Here is a 19,196-nt window from a genome sequence, read left to right as displayed (position 1 = left end):
GTGAGGAGCCCACAGACCCAAACTAGAGGGTAGCCCCAGCTTGCCACAACTAGAGAAAAGCCAGAGAAGCAATGAAGATTCAGCACTGTCAAAAATAGACAAATAATTTTTATAATAAATAAATAAAGGTCTCTCTAGTCAAAGCTATAGTTTTTTCCAGTGGTCATATATGGATGTGAGAGTTGGACCATAAAGAAAGCTGAGCACCGAAGAGTTGACCTGTAGGGTTGGAGAAGACTCTTGAGAGTCCCTTGGACTGCAAGGAGATCCAACCAGTCTATCCTAAAGGAAATCAGTCCTGGGTGTTCATTGGAAGGACTGATGTTGAAGCTGAAACTCCAATACTTTGGCCACCTCATGCAAAGAGTTGATTCATTGGAAAAGACCCTGATGCTGGGAAAGATTGAAGGTGGGAGGAGAAGGGGACGACAGAGGATGAGATGGTTGGATGGCATCACCGATTCAATGGACATGAGTTTGAGTAAACTCCAGGAGTTGGTGATGGACAGGGAGGCCTGGTGTGCTGCAGTCCATGGGGTCACAAAGAGTCGGACACGACTGAGTGACTGAACTGAACTTATAGCATAGGGAACTGTATTCAATATCTTATAATAAACCAGAATGCAAAAGAATATATTATATGTTATACATATATATATAAAATTATATACTTATATAACTCATATATGTACCCTTTGAAGTATACCTGAAACTAACATAACATTATAAATCAACTATACTTCAATTGATCAAAAAAAAAAAAAAACTCCTCTAGAGAGCTCTCTATATTCTTTGGGCCCATTTCTGTTTTCCCACTCTGTTAGAACTCATGCCTTTAAGATTTCTGCTTCTTACAATTCACCAAACCAATCATCTCCATATTTCTAAGCTTGACAGTCAAGACCCAGCCTTTTTCCCACTGGACTGAGCAGAAGAATTGGGAATAGTTGATTACTCATCCCTCCTTGAAAATTTCTCATTATTTAACTCCAAGAAAAGCACCCTTACCTCATTTTTCTCCCTTCTTCTGGGGGCTTTACCTCATTTCACTCAACTCTTAATACTGGAATTCCTTGGGACCCAGTCCTTGTACCCCTATAATTTTATCTACACTCATTCCCTAAGTGATATTGTAATATCATTGGGCTTTCAATGCCACCTATATGTTCATCTATATCAAGTTTACATCTCCAGCCAGAACAACACCCCCTCTTATTCTGACCTCCTAGAGGCACCCCTAACTCACTTAATAGCATTTCATTTTTCTGATTGTTCAGGGCAGAACAAAGGATGCTGAGGTCAGCCTTGAGTTTCTCAGTCCCCATGGCAGGTAGGATTTTGCTTCCATGAATTGCACCCTCTGATGTTATGCATGTGAATATGTTACATGATCTGGGGACAGAGAATTAAGAGTGCTAGTGAGCTGACCTTAAAAATAGGGCCATTTCCCTGAATTCTATTATACAGACGAGCCCAATGCAATCACAGGGCCCCTAAAAGAAGAGGAGGGCAAAACATCTGGTCAGAGAGATGTGAGCAGGGACAGAAAAGAAACAAGAGGAATTCGAAGCTTGAGAGGCAGGTGCAACCTGCCGCTGCTGATTCTGACAATGGAAGAGGAGGTTAAGGTTTCAGGGATGCAGATTGCTTCCAGAAACTGAAAAAGTTCTGCAAACAGACTATCCAATAGAAACTCCAAGAAGGGAGTAGCCCTGATGATAACCTTGATGTCAGCCCACTGGGACCCACACCAGACGTCTGTCCTATGGAACCATATGATAATTACTGAGATTATTTTCAGCTGCTAAATTTGAAGCAGCTTGTTATGGCAGCGATGGAAAATTATTATATTCCCTGTCACCGGTTCATCAGCATTTCCTGTCAGCTCTATTCTAAAAATGTATCCCCAAATTGACTATTTCTCACCACATCCTTGTTCCATTTTGGTCCAAGTCCCCATCATCTCTCACTGGGTTTATCAATAGAACCTCCCCACCAATTTCCCTGCTTTTGCCCTGGAAATCCTTCCATGAGTTCAGAATGCAGCAGCCAAGCCAGTTCTGATAACTCATAAGGGACAGCAGGTCTCTCTTCTGCTCAGATTCTCCAACGGCTTCAGCAGGCGCGGGACACGACAGCCAGAGGCCATCCCACAACCCTCCGAGTCCCCAAGGGGTCCGGCTCCTCTCCTTCTGTCTCCCCACTTATTCATCTGCTCCCACCACCCGGCTGCTTTATCAAGCTGGGATGCTCCCCGTCTCTGTACTCACCTGACATGCCCCTCCCTCATATACCTTCAGGAGGCAACTGTGGACTCCTCAGCATTTATCACTATCTGCATACTACACGGGGCTTCCCAGGTGGTGTTAGTGGTAAAGATCCTGCCTGCCAATGCAGGAGCCGCAGAAGACGCAGGCTCATTCCCTGGGTCGGGAGGATCTCCTGGAGGAGGGCGTGGCCACTCACTCCAGTATTCTGGCCTGGAGAATCCCTGGACAGAGGAGCCTGGTGGGCTACAGGCCATGGGGTCAGAGAGAGTCGGACTTGACTGAAGTGACTTGGCATGGACAACTCCTTTCAGACAGACCTGTGTTCGTGGGACTCTCAGTTCTCAGCAACTGTTCACCGGCATTGCTGCTCAAGGGCAGTGATTTATTCTTTTCCTCCCTTCAAGTATCTAAGAGCTTCCCTGGTGGCTCAGACGGTAAAGCATCTGCCTACAATGCGGGAGACCCGGATTCAATCCCTGGGTCAGGAAGATCTCCTGGAGAAGCAAATGGCAACCCATTCCAGTACTCTTGCCTGGAAGATCCCACGGACGGAGAAGCCTGGTAAGCTACAGTCCATGGGGTCGCAAAGAGTAGGACACGACTGAGCAACTTCACTTCAAATTCAGAGTCACTCAAAAAATCACAGCCACCAAAAAACTTTGCCCACTCCTCCACCTCCATCAGACTTCATTTTCAGTCACTGCTTTCTATTTTACTGATTTTTTTTTCTCTTTTTCTACTTAGATTGGAGTTTTTCTGAAGATAGGATTCATCTCTCTCACTGCTTTTTGACTACCCAAGTGACAGCATAGTTCCACATTTACAGCAACTCTTTAAAAATATTAAATCAGAGTTTATGGTTCCAATGTTTTCACAAATTATAGTACCTAACATATTAGCATTTCCTCTTTTTCTCTGGGTTTATTATTTTACTCTGCTTAATCTCTTGTTAACAGTAACTTGGGTATTATTTTTTTCCTGTAGCTATTTTACACAGAGCGCTTCCCTGGTAGCTCAGTAGTATAGAACTCAACTACCAAGGAAGACATGCAAGTTTGATCCCTGGATCAGGAAGATATCCTGGAAAAGGAAATGGCAACCCATTCCAGTATTCTTGCTGACAAAGTCCCATGGACAGAGGAGCCTGGAAGTCTACAGTTCATGGGGTCACAAGAGATATGCCTTAGCAATTAAATAATTTTACACAGAAGGCTTTATAACTTTGCATATACTTCCTTGCTGTTTCTTTACTTTTAAATCAACATAGGGCTTAAATCCACCTGCATTCCAATTTAGGAATTCTCTGCCAGCACCTGCTGGGCAAACTTGGAAAAATCACTCACTCTTTCCCTTCACACCCATGGAGGGTACTGGGAGGGGCAGGTCGGTATGCTGAAACTGACAGACAGTCCCTTGTTCCTTGATGTACATATAGCTTCACAGAGGAGATGGCCATTCAAAGAAGAGCTTTACACGAGAAGAGAATAATCAAATGGGAGGTGAAAGTGGTCTGGGACAGCCTTCTCTGAGATTTGATGCCTTGACTGACTCTCAGTTCCTCCATGTGTGAAATAAGAGATTCGACCAGACAATTTCTTAGGTCCTTCCCAGCTAGGAGATTCTTTGTCACTCACCAAAAAAAAAAAAAAAATCTCATAACTTCTCTGAGTCTTACTAGTTTGACTATCAAGCCCACACAAAACCATAAAAAGAACTGCTTTAGTCTTCTTATTACTGCTATTATTGTATAGGATGAACCGTCAGTCTTCTAAGATCCACGATTCCTCTTTGAAAGCTTTGGAGCCACGCATGTTACTAATTTCTCCAGACTGGACAGGTTAAAACTGTAAGTAATTCAAGGGACAGTTCTCCCACTAAACGAGTTACACTCTCCCTGCCCGCTACCTCCTTCCACCCACAAAAAAGAAAAAGAAAAGAAAAAAAAACACTTGTTTTCCAGAGATTTTTATAGTGAAATGTAATTAATGGGTCATGGGTCTGTACTCTTTGTATGCCTGCCTTAGATTAATTCAACCAGTAATTTTAGAGCCAATCAAGGTAAATTAATTTATATTTGATTCTTTGAAGCCTTCTACATTTAAACCTAAAGTTGGAGCGTTTCTCTCACATTGGAACTTTGGAAAGTAGACTGTAAATCAAACAAAGACATCACATAAAAGAATACACAAAAATTGAGAAACTTTATAGTATTGTAAGGGTAACCAAAATTTTAAGTGTATATTCTTAATAAAATGTGATACTAAAAGTCAACCAACTTTAAAGGATAAGACAATTGATTCTATCCTGTGAGTTTTGGACGTAAGTGACTTTACTACTATATCTATCCAGATATAAAATAATAATAAATTTTATAACACAATCTCATTAGCAACAGGAACAATTTCATTGGGAAAAATTTTCATTAACGATTTGAACACTTTGCAAGGAAATCACTTTGATTTCCAGGTAGGTAATTAAAATATATATATATATATATATATAACAATTTTATAAAAATTTTGCCTTTTTTCATCTTTACCAAGAGACTTGGGACCTTTACCTATGTTCACTGAAGAAAGCTATTTTTTTCCTTGAATATTTCATATAGTTAAAAGAAAACCTCTCATATTTAAAAGCAATTCTATCTCGCACTTCTCCACTAAAAACAACAAACAACAAATACGAAACACCACACCAGAAACGATTGCCTTGTCATTACCTTCTTTGTCATCATGGTGGATAATGGCATCCTGTATCATGTCAGCAAGATTAAAGTGAACCTTCTGGTTTTTCCCATGCTTCAGCTTCTTCAGGAGCCCCTCCTGCTTCTGAAAAGCTTTCTCTCGCTCATAGTACGCTTTGACTTGCTCGCAGCGCATGCGTTTCACCAGCCGCTGCCGTTGGCCCAGGGGAAGGGACTCCAGCAAGCACTGGTCAATTTCCATTTCATGGGATCGGAAAACGTTACATAGCTGAAAGCAACCTGAAATAAACACAGCGCAAAAGTCAGTAGACCTATCGCTACAGCCAAGACAGCAGCACTGCAAGCATCACCCATCATTCACGTTGGAAGCCCATTCGGTCCTCTTTGTCTTCAACAGCTAATACAAACCCTTTTAGAGATTCCTGGAAAAGCAAAGCGAGTGGATGTCTTATTCAAGACTGCAAGAGGGGCTTCCCTGGTGGTCCAGTGATTAGGACTCTGTGCTTCCACTGCATGGGGCACGGGTTGATCCCTGGAACTAAGATTCCACATGCTGTGGGGCATGGCCAAAAATAAACAAAAATTAAAACTGATGCAAAAAATTCATGATGAACAAAAAATCAAAGCTAAAAAAAAAAAAAAGAGACTGCATAGTAGTAAGACAGATGACACAATGAGATATCAGTTCAATTCAGTTCAGTCGCTCAGTCACGTCTGACTCTTTGCGACCCCATGGACTGCGGCACACCAGGCCTCCCTGTCCATCACCAACTCCTGGAGTTTACCCAAACTTATGTCCACTGAGTCGGTGATGCCATCCAACCATCTCATCCTCTGTGTCCCCTTCTCCTCCTGCCCTCAGTCTTTCCCAGCATCAGGGTCTTTTCAAATGAGATATAGATATGTACTTTTGCTCAACATAACCACTAACAATCCATCCTTTCCTGTTTCTTTAAATCCCTACCAAAGGCTTAAATATTTTTTATCTCAGCATTAAGCTCCTTTTTCATTGAATAATGCCAACTAAGCCTTACATGTTAAATTTTGACAGAAAGCCATCCCAGGTCTTTGCAAACATCCTTATAAAACTGTACTAATGACTCTGCTGATCTAATGTAATAGAACATATTGTGGTGGTGGTTTATTTGCTAAGTCATACACAACCCTTGCGACCCCATGGACTGTAGCCCACAAGGCTCCTCTGTTCATGGGATTCTCCAGGCAAGAATACTGGAGTGGGTTGCCATTTCCTTTTCCAAATAGAACATATCAATCAGTTCAGTCAGTTCAGTTGTTTAGTCGTGTCTGACTCTTTATGAGAGCCGAATAGAACATATGCATGCTATCAATTCTCTGTATGACACAGTGACCATTTTCCACCAATTTATTACTGACCCCTTTTCCTTGTCATTAGTGACAATAATTTCTAAAAGACCTAACGATGGTTAAGTATAAAGATTGTGCAATGGAAGACAGATTTTTCTCTTGGCAACTCAAAATCATGGATGGAACTGTTGCTGTCAAATCTTTATCTTATTAATATAATGATTAGCAAAAGTAAGTTCTCTGCCCTGGACCTGAACATCATCCCTTTCTATTTCCTATAAACATGACCCAAAACACCTATAATGGATTATACAAACATGTGTCAAAGTCTCTGTCTCATTAATGCAGTGATTAGCAAAATGAGTTCTCTGTCCTGGACCTGAAAACCATCCCTTTCTATTTCCTATAAACACCACCCAAAACACCTGTAATGGATTGTACAAATTTGTATTGAAACCAGACAAAAGCTTGTAGGGTTCTCCCAGGTAAAAAAAAAAAAAAACCTTCACTGATCCCCAGTTTCTTGTTTGTAGGAAAAAGGTTTCAGCCTCCTAGACCTGCCTTGAGTTCAAAAGGGCATATTCAAACAGCCACAAATTAGAGGAGTGAAGGAAATGCAGAAACAAAGGAAAGGCAGTCAGAAACAGCAGTGCAAGGATGGGGCAGGGACCTGGCAAGGTATGTATCTCCTGAAGGGGTGCAGAGAACACTCTGACACAGATCTCTGAGTTCTTCTATAGGAACTAAGGCCCTCTTCAAGAGGGATGATGGTAATTTCAGGCTGAACACAGGCAAGCGGACCCCAGACTGGCTGGAACCAGAAGGCTGATGATTGAGACTGCCAAACACTACCCTGTTACTCCCCACCAACTGATCAGAGGAAGGTCACGTACCCTGCAGACCTCCCTGCCAATTTTGTCTATAAAAACTATTCCCAAAACCCATCAGTGAGTTCAGGTCTTGTGAACACAAGCCACCCATTCTCCTTGCTTGGCCCTGCAACTGGGAGCTTGTTTGGGCTTACTGTTCACCAGGCACACAAACTTGGATTTGACACTAGCATATCTACCACGACATCAAAATTTTACTATTGGCAGAAAGTAAACGTTAGACTGCTGAAAATTCTCAAATGTGGCTTGCAAATACAGGTTCAGGTAATTGTTCATAGGTTTTTCTCTTAAGATATTTATGATGTAAGTCTCAGGAAAGTCAAAGTAACTGCATGCACAAATATGTGGCTGATCATAAGTCACATCTGGGAAGATCATACCATAAAGGTTTACTTCATCTTTGAAAAAAATACGGTGTTCTTCTGACAGTATGGAAAACTGTGACAAAGCTATTTTCATTTTTATTTCATGTGACACTCTGCAAAACTTTATTCTCATACACTGCAGGCATAACCATCCCTGCTGTGCAGGAAAAGAAAGACAAGTTGAAAGAGGCTGTGACTTGTCCAAGACCAAAGAGATGATATTATGACAGAGTCAGAAATGTTTCATAGAGGCTCAAGACAGAAACAAAATAAACGACAAGTGATTCCTGAAAGCCAGGTTTTATGTATATTATTATACATGTACACATATGCACAAGGGAGAGAAGCAGAGATGGGGAGGTGTGTTTTTGTTGTCTGTTAGCAATGACAAAGGAACCGTCTGTTTTAATAAAATGCTTCATAAGTCTTTGCAAGAGTGGTGTTAGAAGCCTCAAATAGCTACACACAAAACATTCCCTTTCCAATGACCCAAACACAAAGGGACACCAGGGGTTCTGAAATTATGACAAATGGCTCTCCAGTATGTCTGTTTGATAAAAGCCATGATCACGGCCACAGACAGATTGCCTGTGAGGGCTCATGAATAATGGACAGGAGCTATCCTCTGCCTTCAAACCTGTTTAGAGGACATCGCCAGGTTTGATTTATTAACTTAGATGCTCAGGACACTCTGACTTCCTGTGATTCTGCCAGTTTGTCAGTGGGGGACCAGGGAATCATGGGAGCCACAGAAAAACCTAAAGAAGTAAAACAAATGACATGGCAGAGCGCCCTGCGCTTATCAGCACGCAGTCCAAGGGGGAGGTTAATCTAATAAACGCACAGTCCTCTGGTTTTTCACTCTTAAAGAAGGGTCTCATGGTGAAATTTTCAATTAACTTTTGAGGAATCTGTGGATACAGCAGGTGATTCATTGAACACTCCCCACTGTCAAAAAAAGGCGCAGAGAGGGTTGTTCCTAAATGAATGATTCCCTTATGATTTGGAAAAGCACAAGCCGGGGCTGTCAAATTTCAAACCCATACATGTACAAAATATTGCTTTTATAACACTTTGTTGTTAAATAATTCCCCATGCTTTGATTTTAAAGGGTCTAAAGTTTGACTTATTTTATAATTGCTGAAAATATACTGGGCACCGCAACTTTCTTTTTAGCTAATTATGGGTGGATCCGTTTTGTCGTGTGTATGCGCTACATGAATCTTAAGATAGACACTAAACATAGAGTTATGGGAAGCATAGCGGTGAGGCAGTCTACTGAAAATCTATGCAACTTCATCACCAGGGCACTCAGAATAACAATACCTAATTCTTCACGTGATAATCTGAAACGCCCAGGCAGAGGACAGGAGTCTAAACTGGGCCAGGCTGATTTTCTCCTGGGACGGGAGTCCTGAGCAGGCACTGGTTTCCAGTTGTGTGATGGGGTTGACAGGGTAGTCTGCCCACCTACTGAATCAGGGGCTCTTGCCTGATAAATATCCCAATTCTTTCCCCACTATTTTGCTCGCTTTGCCAAAAAAAAAAAAAACACACGTGAACCACCACAGCTTCATCTTTCTGCAGACCTCTTTCTCCCAATAATACAGGAGTTCATTGGTATGACAAAGATACACACTGTATTATAACAGGGCATAGTTTCATTCTCACGCAAACCGACTACCTGAAACCAGGTTTGTCTTCCTTTCGACAAGTGAGTGGACTTCATTTGCCAGGGGGTGGGGAAGTAGGGAGGGTTGGGCAGGATATGTATATATATATGGCGACCCAGTAATTCTAGATAAAAATGTACAGAGAGCCACAGCCAGAAGTCCCTGCTCAGCAAATGTGCATCTCCATATGACAAAAACTGAGAGCCAGCAGACAAAATACATAAAGGAAAAAAGCCAAGATCTATATTCAGAAATAAATATGCAACATCTATTAAAAAATTAGTAGCCCCAGGCGTTGGTTTTGGTGGGCACCATATAATGTGCTGATTTCAGGACTTTATACTGTTCAGTTCAGTTGCTCAGTCGTGCTGACTCTTTGAGACCCCATGAACCACAGCACGCCAGGCCTCCCTGTCCATCACCAACTCCTGGAGATTACCAAACCCACATTCATTGAGTCGGTGATGCCATCCAACCATCTCATCCTCTGTTGTCCCCTTCTCCTCCTGCCCCCAATCCTTGCCAGCATTAGGGTCTTTTCCAATGAGTCAACTCTTCGCATGAGGTGGCCAAAGCATTGGAGTTTCAGCTTCAGCATCAGTCCTCCCAATGAACACCCAGGAGGGATCTCCTTTAGGATGGACTGATTGGATCTCCTTGCAGTCCAAGGGACTCTCAAGAGTCTTCTCCAACACCACAGTTCAAAAGCATCAATTCTTCAGCGCTCCGCTTTCTTCACAGTCTAACTCTCACATCCATACATGACTACTGGAAAAACCATAGCCTTGACCAGACGGACCTGTGTTGGCAAAGTAATGTCTCTGCTTTTTAATATGCTGTCTAGGTTGGTCATAACTTTCTTTCCAAGGAGTAAGCGTCATTTAATTTCATGGTTGCAATCACCATCTGCAGTGATTTTGGAGCCGAAAAAAATAAAGTCTGACACTGTTTCCACTGTTTCCCCAACTATTTCCCATGAAGTGATGGGACCAGATGCCATGATCTTAGTTTTCTGAATGCTGAGCTCTAAGCCAACTTTTTCACTCTCTTCCTTCACTTTCATCAAGAGGCTCTTTAGTTTTTCTTCACTTTCTGCCATAAGGGTGGTGTCGTCTGCATATCTGAGGTTATTGATATTTCTCCCAGCAATCTTTATTCCAGCTTGTGCTTCTTCCAGCCCAGTGTTTCTCATGATGTACTCTGCATATAAGTTAAATAAGCAGGGAGACAATATACAGCCTTGACGTACACCTTTTCCTATTTGGAACCGTCTATTGTTCCATGTCCAGTTCTAACTGTTGCTTCCTGACCTGCATACAGGTTTCTCAAGAGGCAGGTCAGGTGGTCTGGTATGCCCATCTCTTTCAGAATTTTCTAGTTTATTGTGATCCACACAGTCAAGGCTTTGGCATAGTCAATAAAGCAGAAATTGATGCTTTTCTGGAACCCTCTTGCATCACAGCTTCATCTTTCAGGATTTGAAATAGCTCAACTGGAATTCCATCACCTCCACTAGCTTTGTTCGTAGTGATGCTTTCTAAGGCCCACTTTACTTCACATTCCAGGATGTCTGGCTCTAGGTGAGTGATCACACCATCGTGATTATCTGTGTCGTGAAGATCTTTTTTGTATAGTTCTTCTGTGTATTCTTGCCACCTCTTCTTAATATCTTCTGCTTCTGTTAGGTCCATACCATATCTGTCCTTTATCGAGCCCATCTTTTCATGAAATGTTCCCTTGGTATATCTCATTTTCTTGAAGAGATCTCTAGTCTTTCCCATTCTGTTGTTTTCCTCTATTTCTTTGCATTGATCACTGAGGAAGGCTTTTTTATCTCTCCTTGCTATTCTTTTGAACTCTGCATTCAGATGGGAATAGCTTTCCTTTTCTCCTTTGCTTTTCACTTCTCTTCTTTTCACAGCTATTTGTAAGGCCTCCTCAGACAACCATTTTGCTTTTTTGCATTTCTTTTCCATGGGGATGGTCTTAATCCCTGTCTCTTGTACAATGTCATGAACCTCCGTCCATAGTTTATCAGGCTCTCTGTCTATCAAATCTAGTCCCTTAAATCTATTTCTCCCTTCCACTGTATAATCATAAGGGATTTGATTTAGGTCATACCTGAATGGTCTAGTGGTTTTCCCTACTTTCTTCAATTTCAGTCTGAATTTGGCAATAAGGAGTTCATAATCTGAGCCACAGTCAGCTCCTGGTCTTGTTTTTGCTGACTGTATAGAGCTTCTCCATCTTTGGCTGCAAATAATATAATCAATCTGATTTCTGTGTTGACCATCTGGTGATGTCCATGTGTAGAGTCACCAAAAATACAAATAGTAAGTTAAAGGAACTAGGAAACTGAACTCCTAAAGTTATTCTACTGTACAACTACCAGAAATGCTTTCATCTCAGTTAGAATCAAAGTCTTCATGTGGCGATGGCACACTCAATGTGGGAGATTTTTATGCTTATCTCTCCATGACTGTGGGGCTTCCCTGGTGGCTCAGATGGTAAAGAATCCACCTGCAATGCAGGAGACCCAGGTTCAACCCCTGGGTTGGGAAGATCCCCTGGAGGAGGAAATGGCAACCCACTGCATTATTCTTGCCTGGAGAATCCCATGGACAGAGGAACCTGGTGGGTTATCAAGAGTCAGATATGGCGGGGGAGGGGGGGGGGGGGGGGGTCCCAAGATGGCAGAGGAATAGGACGGGGAGACCACTTTCTCCCGGACAAATTCATCAAAAGATCATTTGAATGCTGAGCAACTCCCACAGAACAACTTCCGAACTCTGGTGGAGGACACTAGGCACCCAGAAAGGCATCCCATTCTCTTCAAAAGCAGGTAGGACAAAATATAAAAGACAAAAAGAGAGACAAAACAGTTAAGGATGGAGACCCATCCTGGGGAGGGAGTCATGAAGGAGGAGAAGTTTCCAAACAGGAGGAAACCCTCTCTCCAGCGGGTTTGTGGGGAGTTTTGGAATCTCAGAGGGCAACATAGCTGGGGGAAAAAAAAAACACAGAAAACGTGCCTAACTGCAACTTCCAGCAGAGAAGTAACCCAGACCCTCACGTCCACCACAAGCGAGTAGGGGCTGGACAGGGAGGTGTGGATTGCATGCTTAGGGTAAGGACCAGGCCTGAATGCCCTGAGGACAATCTGAGGGAGTTAACATGAGATAGCAACTCAAACTGTAGGATAGCCAGGGAGAGAGGGGGGGAAAAAAAAGGGGGAACTTTCCCACGAAAAGCTCTAACTTAAAGCACAGCCTGGCCCACTCACCAAACAAAGGATTGAGTGAACACCAAAGGAGAGCTAGCCTGCTGTGGACTGGCCCTCCCCCCGCTGGAGGCAGAGAGGCAGGCAGGCGACAGCCAGAGTTGGAAGGCAAGGGGCCATCTGGGCCCCAGAGACGGCATCCTCCACCAAACTGTCAGCAGGCTCCCAGTTGCTAACCATGTCTTCCTGGGATCCTGGACAGTTGACATCTGCCAGGAGCATCGCAGCCTGAGATCAGCTCCCCAGAGGAGACACACAGCACATCTGAGACAGTACTCTTGTGGTACAACCGGGAGCAGCCAGGACCAGGGAAGTGATAAGACGCACTGCCCCACCTGGGACAGTGCACTCACCACACACCTGGTCGCCTGAGCTGCTCAGACCTGGGAAGGGCACAAAACGCACGTCCAGCTAGCTGAGTCTGTGCCTTTGTGGAGTACTCAAGAGCCTGAACCTGAGCGGCTTAGACCTGGGAAATGCATGCAACCCAGGGCATGCTTTGGACAGTTCCCTTCCAGAGCAACCTGGAGCCTGAGCAGTGTAGACCTGGAAAGCACATGCTGCCATGAGCTGGAGTAAACCCAGTGTGGTCCATACACTGCAAGCACTCCCCACACATGAGTGATATTTGTTTACAGTGTCCCTCCCTCCCCAGAGCACAACTGAACAAGTGAGCCTAAATACGTGACCACCTTCGCCCCCTGTGTCAGGGAGGAAATTAGACACTGAGGGGCCTGCAAACAGAGGAAGCGAAAATAGACAAAGAGGAAACCGCTCGGCAAGTGACAGGTGCAACAGGTTAAAACCCTGTAGTTAGCACTGACTAAGCATTGGAAGGGGCCTATAGACCTTGAGAAGAAGTATAAGTGGGAACAAGGAACTATCTGAAACTGAACTGAGCCCACACTGCCCTCAACAGCTCCAGACAAATTCCTAGATATACTTTTACTTTTATTGTTTTTTTTAATATTTTACTTTTTTAACTTTTAAGTTCTTTATTACTCTTTTAATTTTCATTTTTATATCCTACTATTACCTTGCAAAAAAAGAGACCCTATTTTTTAAATAGCCACCCAAATACAAGAAACCCAGAGAGTCCCAAACAGGACAAACCCAAGGCAAAACACCCCAAGACACATATTAATCAAACCAATGAAGATCAAACACAAAGAGCAAATATTAAAAGCAGCAAGGCAAAAGCAACAAATAGCACACAAGGGGATTCCCATAAGGATGACAGCTGATCTTTCGATAGAAATTCTTCAGGTCAGAAGGGAATGGTAGGACATACTTAATGTGATGAAAGAGAAAAACCTACAACCCAGATCACAGTACCCAGCAAGGATCTCATTCAAATATGAAGGAGAAACCAAAAGCTTTACAAACAAGCAAAAGCTGAGAGAATTCAGCACCACCAACCCAGCTCTTCAACAAATGCTAAAGGATCTTCTCTAGACAGGAAACACAGAAAAGGTTTATAAACTTGAACCCAAAACAACAAAGTAAATGGCAATGGGATCATACTTATCAATAATTACCTTAAATGTAAATGGGTTGCATTTACAAAATTCAACCAAAAGACAAAGACTGGTTGAATGGATACAAAAACATGACCCTTGTATATGCTGTCTACAAGAAACCCACCTCAAAACAAGGGACACATACAGACTGAAAGTGAAGGGTTGGAAAAAGATATTTCATGCAAATGGAGAATAAAAGAAAGCAGGAGTAGCAATACTCATATCAGATAAAACAGACTTTGAAATAAAGGCCTTGAAAAGAGACAAAGAAGGACACTACATAATGATCAAAGAATCAATCCAAGAAGAAGACATAACAATTATAAATATATATATACCAAACATAGGAGCACCGCAATATGCAAGGCAAATGCTAACAAGTATGAAAGGGGAAATTAACAGTAACACAATAATAGTGGGAGACTTTAATACCCCTCTCACACCTATGGATAGATCAAACAAACAGAAAATTAGCAAGGAAACACAAACTTTAAATGATACAATGGACCAGTTAGATATAATTGATATCTATAGGATATTTCACCCCAAAACAATTGATTTCACCTTTTTCTCAAGTGCACACAGAACATTCTCCAGGATAGATCACATCCTGGGCCATAAATCTAGCCTTGGTAAACTCAAAAAAATTGAAATCATTTCAAGAATCTTTTCTGATAACAATGCAAAAGATTAGAGGTCAACTACAGGAAAAAAAAAACTATTAAAAACAAAAAAAAATGGAGGCTACACAACACACTTCTGAATAACCAACAAATCACAGAAGAAATCAAAATATGCATAGAAACAAATGACAATGAAAACACAACAACCCAAAACCTATGGGATTCAGTAAAAGCTGTGCTAAGGGGAAGGTTCATAGCAATACAAGCTTACCTCAAGAAACAAGAGAAAAAACCAAATAAATAACCTAACTTCACACCTAAAGCAACTAGAAAAAGAAGAAATGAAGAACCCCAGGGAGAGTAGAAGGAAAGAAATCATAAAAATTAGAGCAGAAATAAATGAAAAAGAAACAAAGGAGACTAGAGCAAAAATCAACAAAACTAAAGGCTGGTTCTTTGAGAAGATAAGTAAAATAACAAACCATTAGCCAGACTCATCAAGAATAAAAGGGAGAGGAATCAAATAAACAAATTTTGAAATGAAAATGGAGAAATCACAACAAACAACACAGAAATACAAAGGGTCATAAGAGACTACTACTGGCAACTATAGGACAATAAAATGGACAAGTTGGAAGAAATGGATGAATTCTTAGAAAAGTATAACCTTTCAAAAATGAACCAGGAAGAAATAGAAATTCTTAACAGATGCATCACAAGCACAGAAATCGAATATGTAATCAAAAATCTTCCAACAAACAAAAGCCCAGGACCAGATGGCTTCACAGGTGAATTCTACCAAAAATTTAGAGAAGAGCTAATACCTATCCTACTCAAACTCTTCCAGAAAATTGCAGAGGAAGGTAAACTGCCAAACTCATTCTATGAGGCCACCATCACTCTAATACTAAAACCAGACAAAGATGCCAGAAAAAAATATAGGCCAATATCACTGATGAACATAGATGCAAAAATCCTCAATAAAATTCTAGCAAACAGAATCCAACAACATATTGAAAAGATCAAACATCATGACCAAGTGGGCTTTGTCCCAGGGATGCAAGGATTCTTCACTATTCACAAATCAATGTGATACACCACATTAACAAACTGAAAGATAGAAACCATATGACTATCTCCACAGATGCAGAGAAAGCATTTGACAAAATTCAACATCCATTTATGATAAAAAAAAAAAAAATCCTCCAGAAAGCAGGGAAGGAACATACTTCAACATAATAAAAGCCATATATGATAAACCCACAGCAAACATTATCCTCAATAGTGAAATTTCCCCTAAAGTCAGGAACAAGACAAGGGTGCCCACTCTCACCACTACTATTCAACATAGTTTTGGAAGTTTTAGCCACAGCAATCAGAGAAAAAAAATGAAATAAAAGGAATCCAGATAGGAAAAGAAGTGAAACTCTCACTGTTTGCAGATGACATGATCCTCCTCATAGAAAACCCTAAAGACACCACCAGAAAATTACTAGAGCTAATCAATGAATATAGTAAAGTTGCAGGATATAAAATTAACACACAGAAATCCCTTGCATTTCTGTACACTAACAATGAGAAAACAGAAAGAGAAATTAAGGAAACAATTCCATTCACCATTGCAATGAAAAGAATAAAATACTTAGGAATAAATCTACCTAACGAAACAAAAGACCTATATATAGAAAACTATAAAACACTGATGAAAGAAATTAAAGATTACACAAATAGATGGAGAAATATACCATGTTCATAGATCAGAAGAATCAATACAGTGAAAATGAGTATAGTACCCAAAGCAATCTATAGATTCAATGCAATCCCTATCAAGCTACCAAAGGTACTTTTCAGAGAACTAGAACAAATAATTTCACAATTTATATGGAAATACAAAAAACCTCAAATAGCCAAAGCAATCTTTAGAAAGAATGGAACTGGAGGAATCAATCTGCCTGACTTCAGTCTCTACTACAAAGCTACAGTCATCACGATAGTATGGTACTCGCACAAAGACAGAAATATAGATCAATGGAACAAAATAGAAAGCCCAGAGATAAATCCATACACCTATGGACAACTTATCCTTGGCAAAGGAGGCAAGAATATACAATGGAGAAAAGACAATCTCTTTAACAAATGGTGCTGGGAAAACTGGTCAACCCCCTGTAAAAGAATGAAACTAGAACCCTTTCTAACACCATGCACAAAAATAAAATAAAAATGGATTAAAGATCTAAATGTTAGACCAGAAACTATAAAACTCCTAGAGGAAAACATAGGCAAAACACTGATATAAATCACAGCAAGATCCTATATGATCCACCTCCCAGAGTAATGGAAATAAAAGCAAAAATGAACAAATGGGACCTAATTAAACTTAAGAGCTTTTGCACAATGAAGGAAACTATATGCAAGGTGTAAAGACAGCCTTCAGAATGGGAAAAAAATAATAGCAAATGAAGCAACTGACAAAGAATTAATCTCAAAAATACACAAGCAGCTCATGTAGCTCAATATCAAAAAATAAATGACCCAATCAAAAAATAGGCCAAAGACCTAAAGAGATATTTCTCCAAAGACGTACAGATGACTAAGAAACACATAAAAAGATGCTCAACATCACTCATTATCAGAGAGATGGTACCACAATGAGGTACCATTTCACGCTGGTCAGAATGGCTGCTATCCAAAAGTCTATAAACAGTAAATGCTGGCGAGGGTGTGGAGAAAAGGGAACTCTCTTACACTGTTGGTGGGAATGCAAACTAGTACAGCCACTATGGAGAACAGTGTGGAGATTCCTTAAAAAACTGGAAATAGAACTGCCGTATGACCCAGCAATCCCACTGCTGGGCATACACACCAGTGAAACCAGAATTGAAAGAGACACATGTACCTCAGTGTTCATCACAGCACTGTTTAAAATAGCTAGGACATGGAAGCAACCTAGATGTCCATTGGCAGACAAATGGATAAGAAAGTTGTGGTACATATACACAATGGAATATTACTCAGCTATTAAAAAAGAATGCATTTGCTGGTCAGTGGCTGAAGTTGCAGGTGACCCAGGGCTCTTGGCCCGGACACTGCTGCTGGGGGCCTCGCCACCCCCCCCTGCCACTGAGATCATGTGTGCTCAGGAACCAGCAGGGACAGGGTCCTGTGGGGGCAAAGTAACTTTCTCTAACGCGCTGTCGCTCGGGAGGGCCCAGGTGTTGTTACAACTTCTTCACTGTAATTTCTGGAGAAAGTTCGCTCTGACCCTCCTGAATTGAGATCATCTCAGCCTAAGTTTAGAGGGAAATTTAACAAAACCTTCAACTGAGAGAACCTGACGGTGGTCTCACAGTGGTACCAAGAAACGGATTTCATTGTATTAAGTGCACTTCATGTATTTCTAATAAGATGACTTTCCAGAAAGTGACATTTGTTATGTTCTGGCTTTTAAAGTGAAATATAAATAAATTTGCATGATTTATGCAAAATAAATAAATAAATAAAATAACAAAGAATGTATTTGTATCAGTTCTAATGAGGTGGGTGAAACTGTAGCCTATTATACAGAGTGAAGTAAGCCAAAAAGAAAAACACCAATACAGTATATTAACACATATATATGGAATTTAGAAAGATGGTAATGATGATCCTATATACGAGACAGCAAAACAGACACAGACATAAAGAACACACTTTTGGACTCTGTGGGAGAAGGCGAGGGAGGGATGATCTGAGAGAATAGCATTGAAACATGTATATTACCATAAGTGAGATCACCAGTCCAGGTTTGATGCATGAGACAGGGCACTCCAGGCTGCTGCTCTGGGACAACCCTGAGGGATGGGGTGGGGAGGGAGGTGGGAGGGGGTTCAGGATGGGGGACACGTGTACACCCATGGCTTATTCATGTCAATGTATGGCAAAAACCACTACAATATTGTAAAATAATTAGCCTCCAATTAAAATAAATAAATCAGTTAAAAAAAACAGTCAGACACAACTGAGCAACTAACACTTTTACTTTCTTTCTCCATGAGAAATCATGGATTAAACACGCAAAAAAAAAAGAAAAATTAGTAAGGACATAGATAATTTGATCTAAGGAACATCAATAGAAACATGCACCCAATTTTCAGGGGAAAACCTTTTTCTGAAAACTCATGGATGATTTACAAAATTGACTATGTCTTAGGCCACAAAGCAAAGCAAATTTCAACAAATATGGAAGAAGTGACATTAGACATTTTCTTAACCCAGTTGAGAATTAGATTTCAACTACAGAAATGAAGCCAAACCTCCCAGTATATTCAAAACCTTGCTAAGTTGCCAACACCACCAAGAGGTGGAAACAATCAAAATGTCCACTGACAAATGAACAGATAAACCAAATGTATATATATGGAGTATATGTAAGTAAATTCTACATAATGGAATATTATTCAGCCTTTTTTAAAATAGAAATATTATCATAAGCTGTAAAATGGATCGACTTTGAGAACACTATGTTAAATGCAATAAGCCAGTCACAAAAAGATAAATACTATGTGG

General features: G+C 41.0%; 1 protein-coding gene across 2 annotated transcripts in view; it reads right to left on the bottom strand.

Annotated features, from left to right (window-relative positions):
- MYO16 (myosin XVI) overlaps positions 1-19,196 on the bottom strand; it is a 505,809-nt gene that overhangs the window by 374,279 nt on the left and 112,334 nt on the right. For both annotated transcript variants that reach the window (XM_061133099.1, XM_061133100.1), the window contains one exon: positions 4,990-5,253. In XM_061133099.1, the coding sequence (XP_060989082.1) occupies positions 4,990-5,253 (264 nt within the window). The remainder of the gene's footprint in view (positions 1-4,989; positions 5,254-19,196) is intronic.

This window comes from Dama dama, chromosome 30, assembly GCF_033118175.1.
Source record: "Dama dama isolate Ldn47 chromosome 30, ASM3311817v1, whole genome shotgun sequence".
NCBI lineage: Eukaryota > Metazoa > Chordata > Mammalia > Artiodactyla > Cervidae > Dama > Dama dama.
The sequence above is the reverse complement of the archived record's forward strand: the minus strand, read 5'-3'. Positions and strand labels throughout refer to the sequence as shown.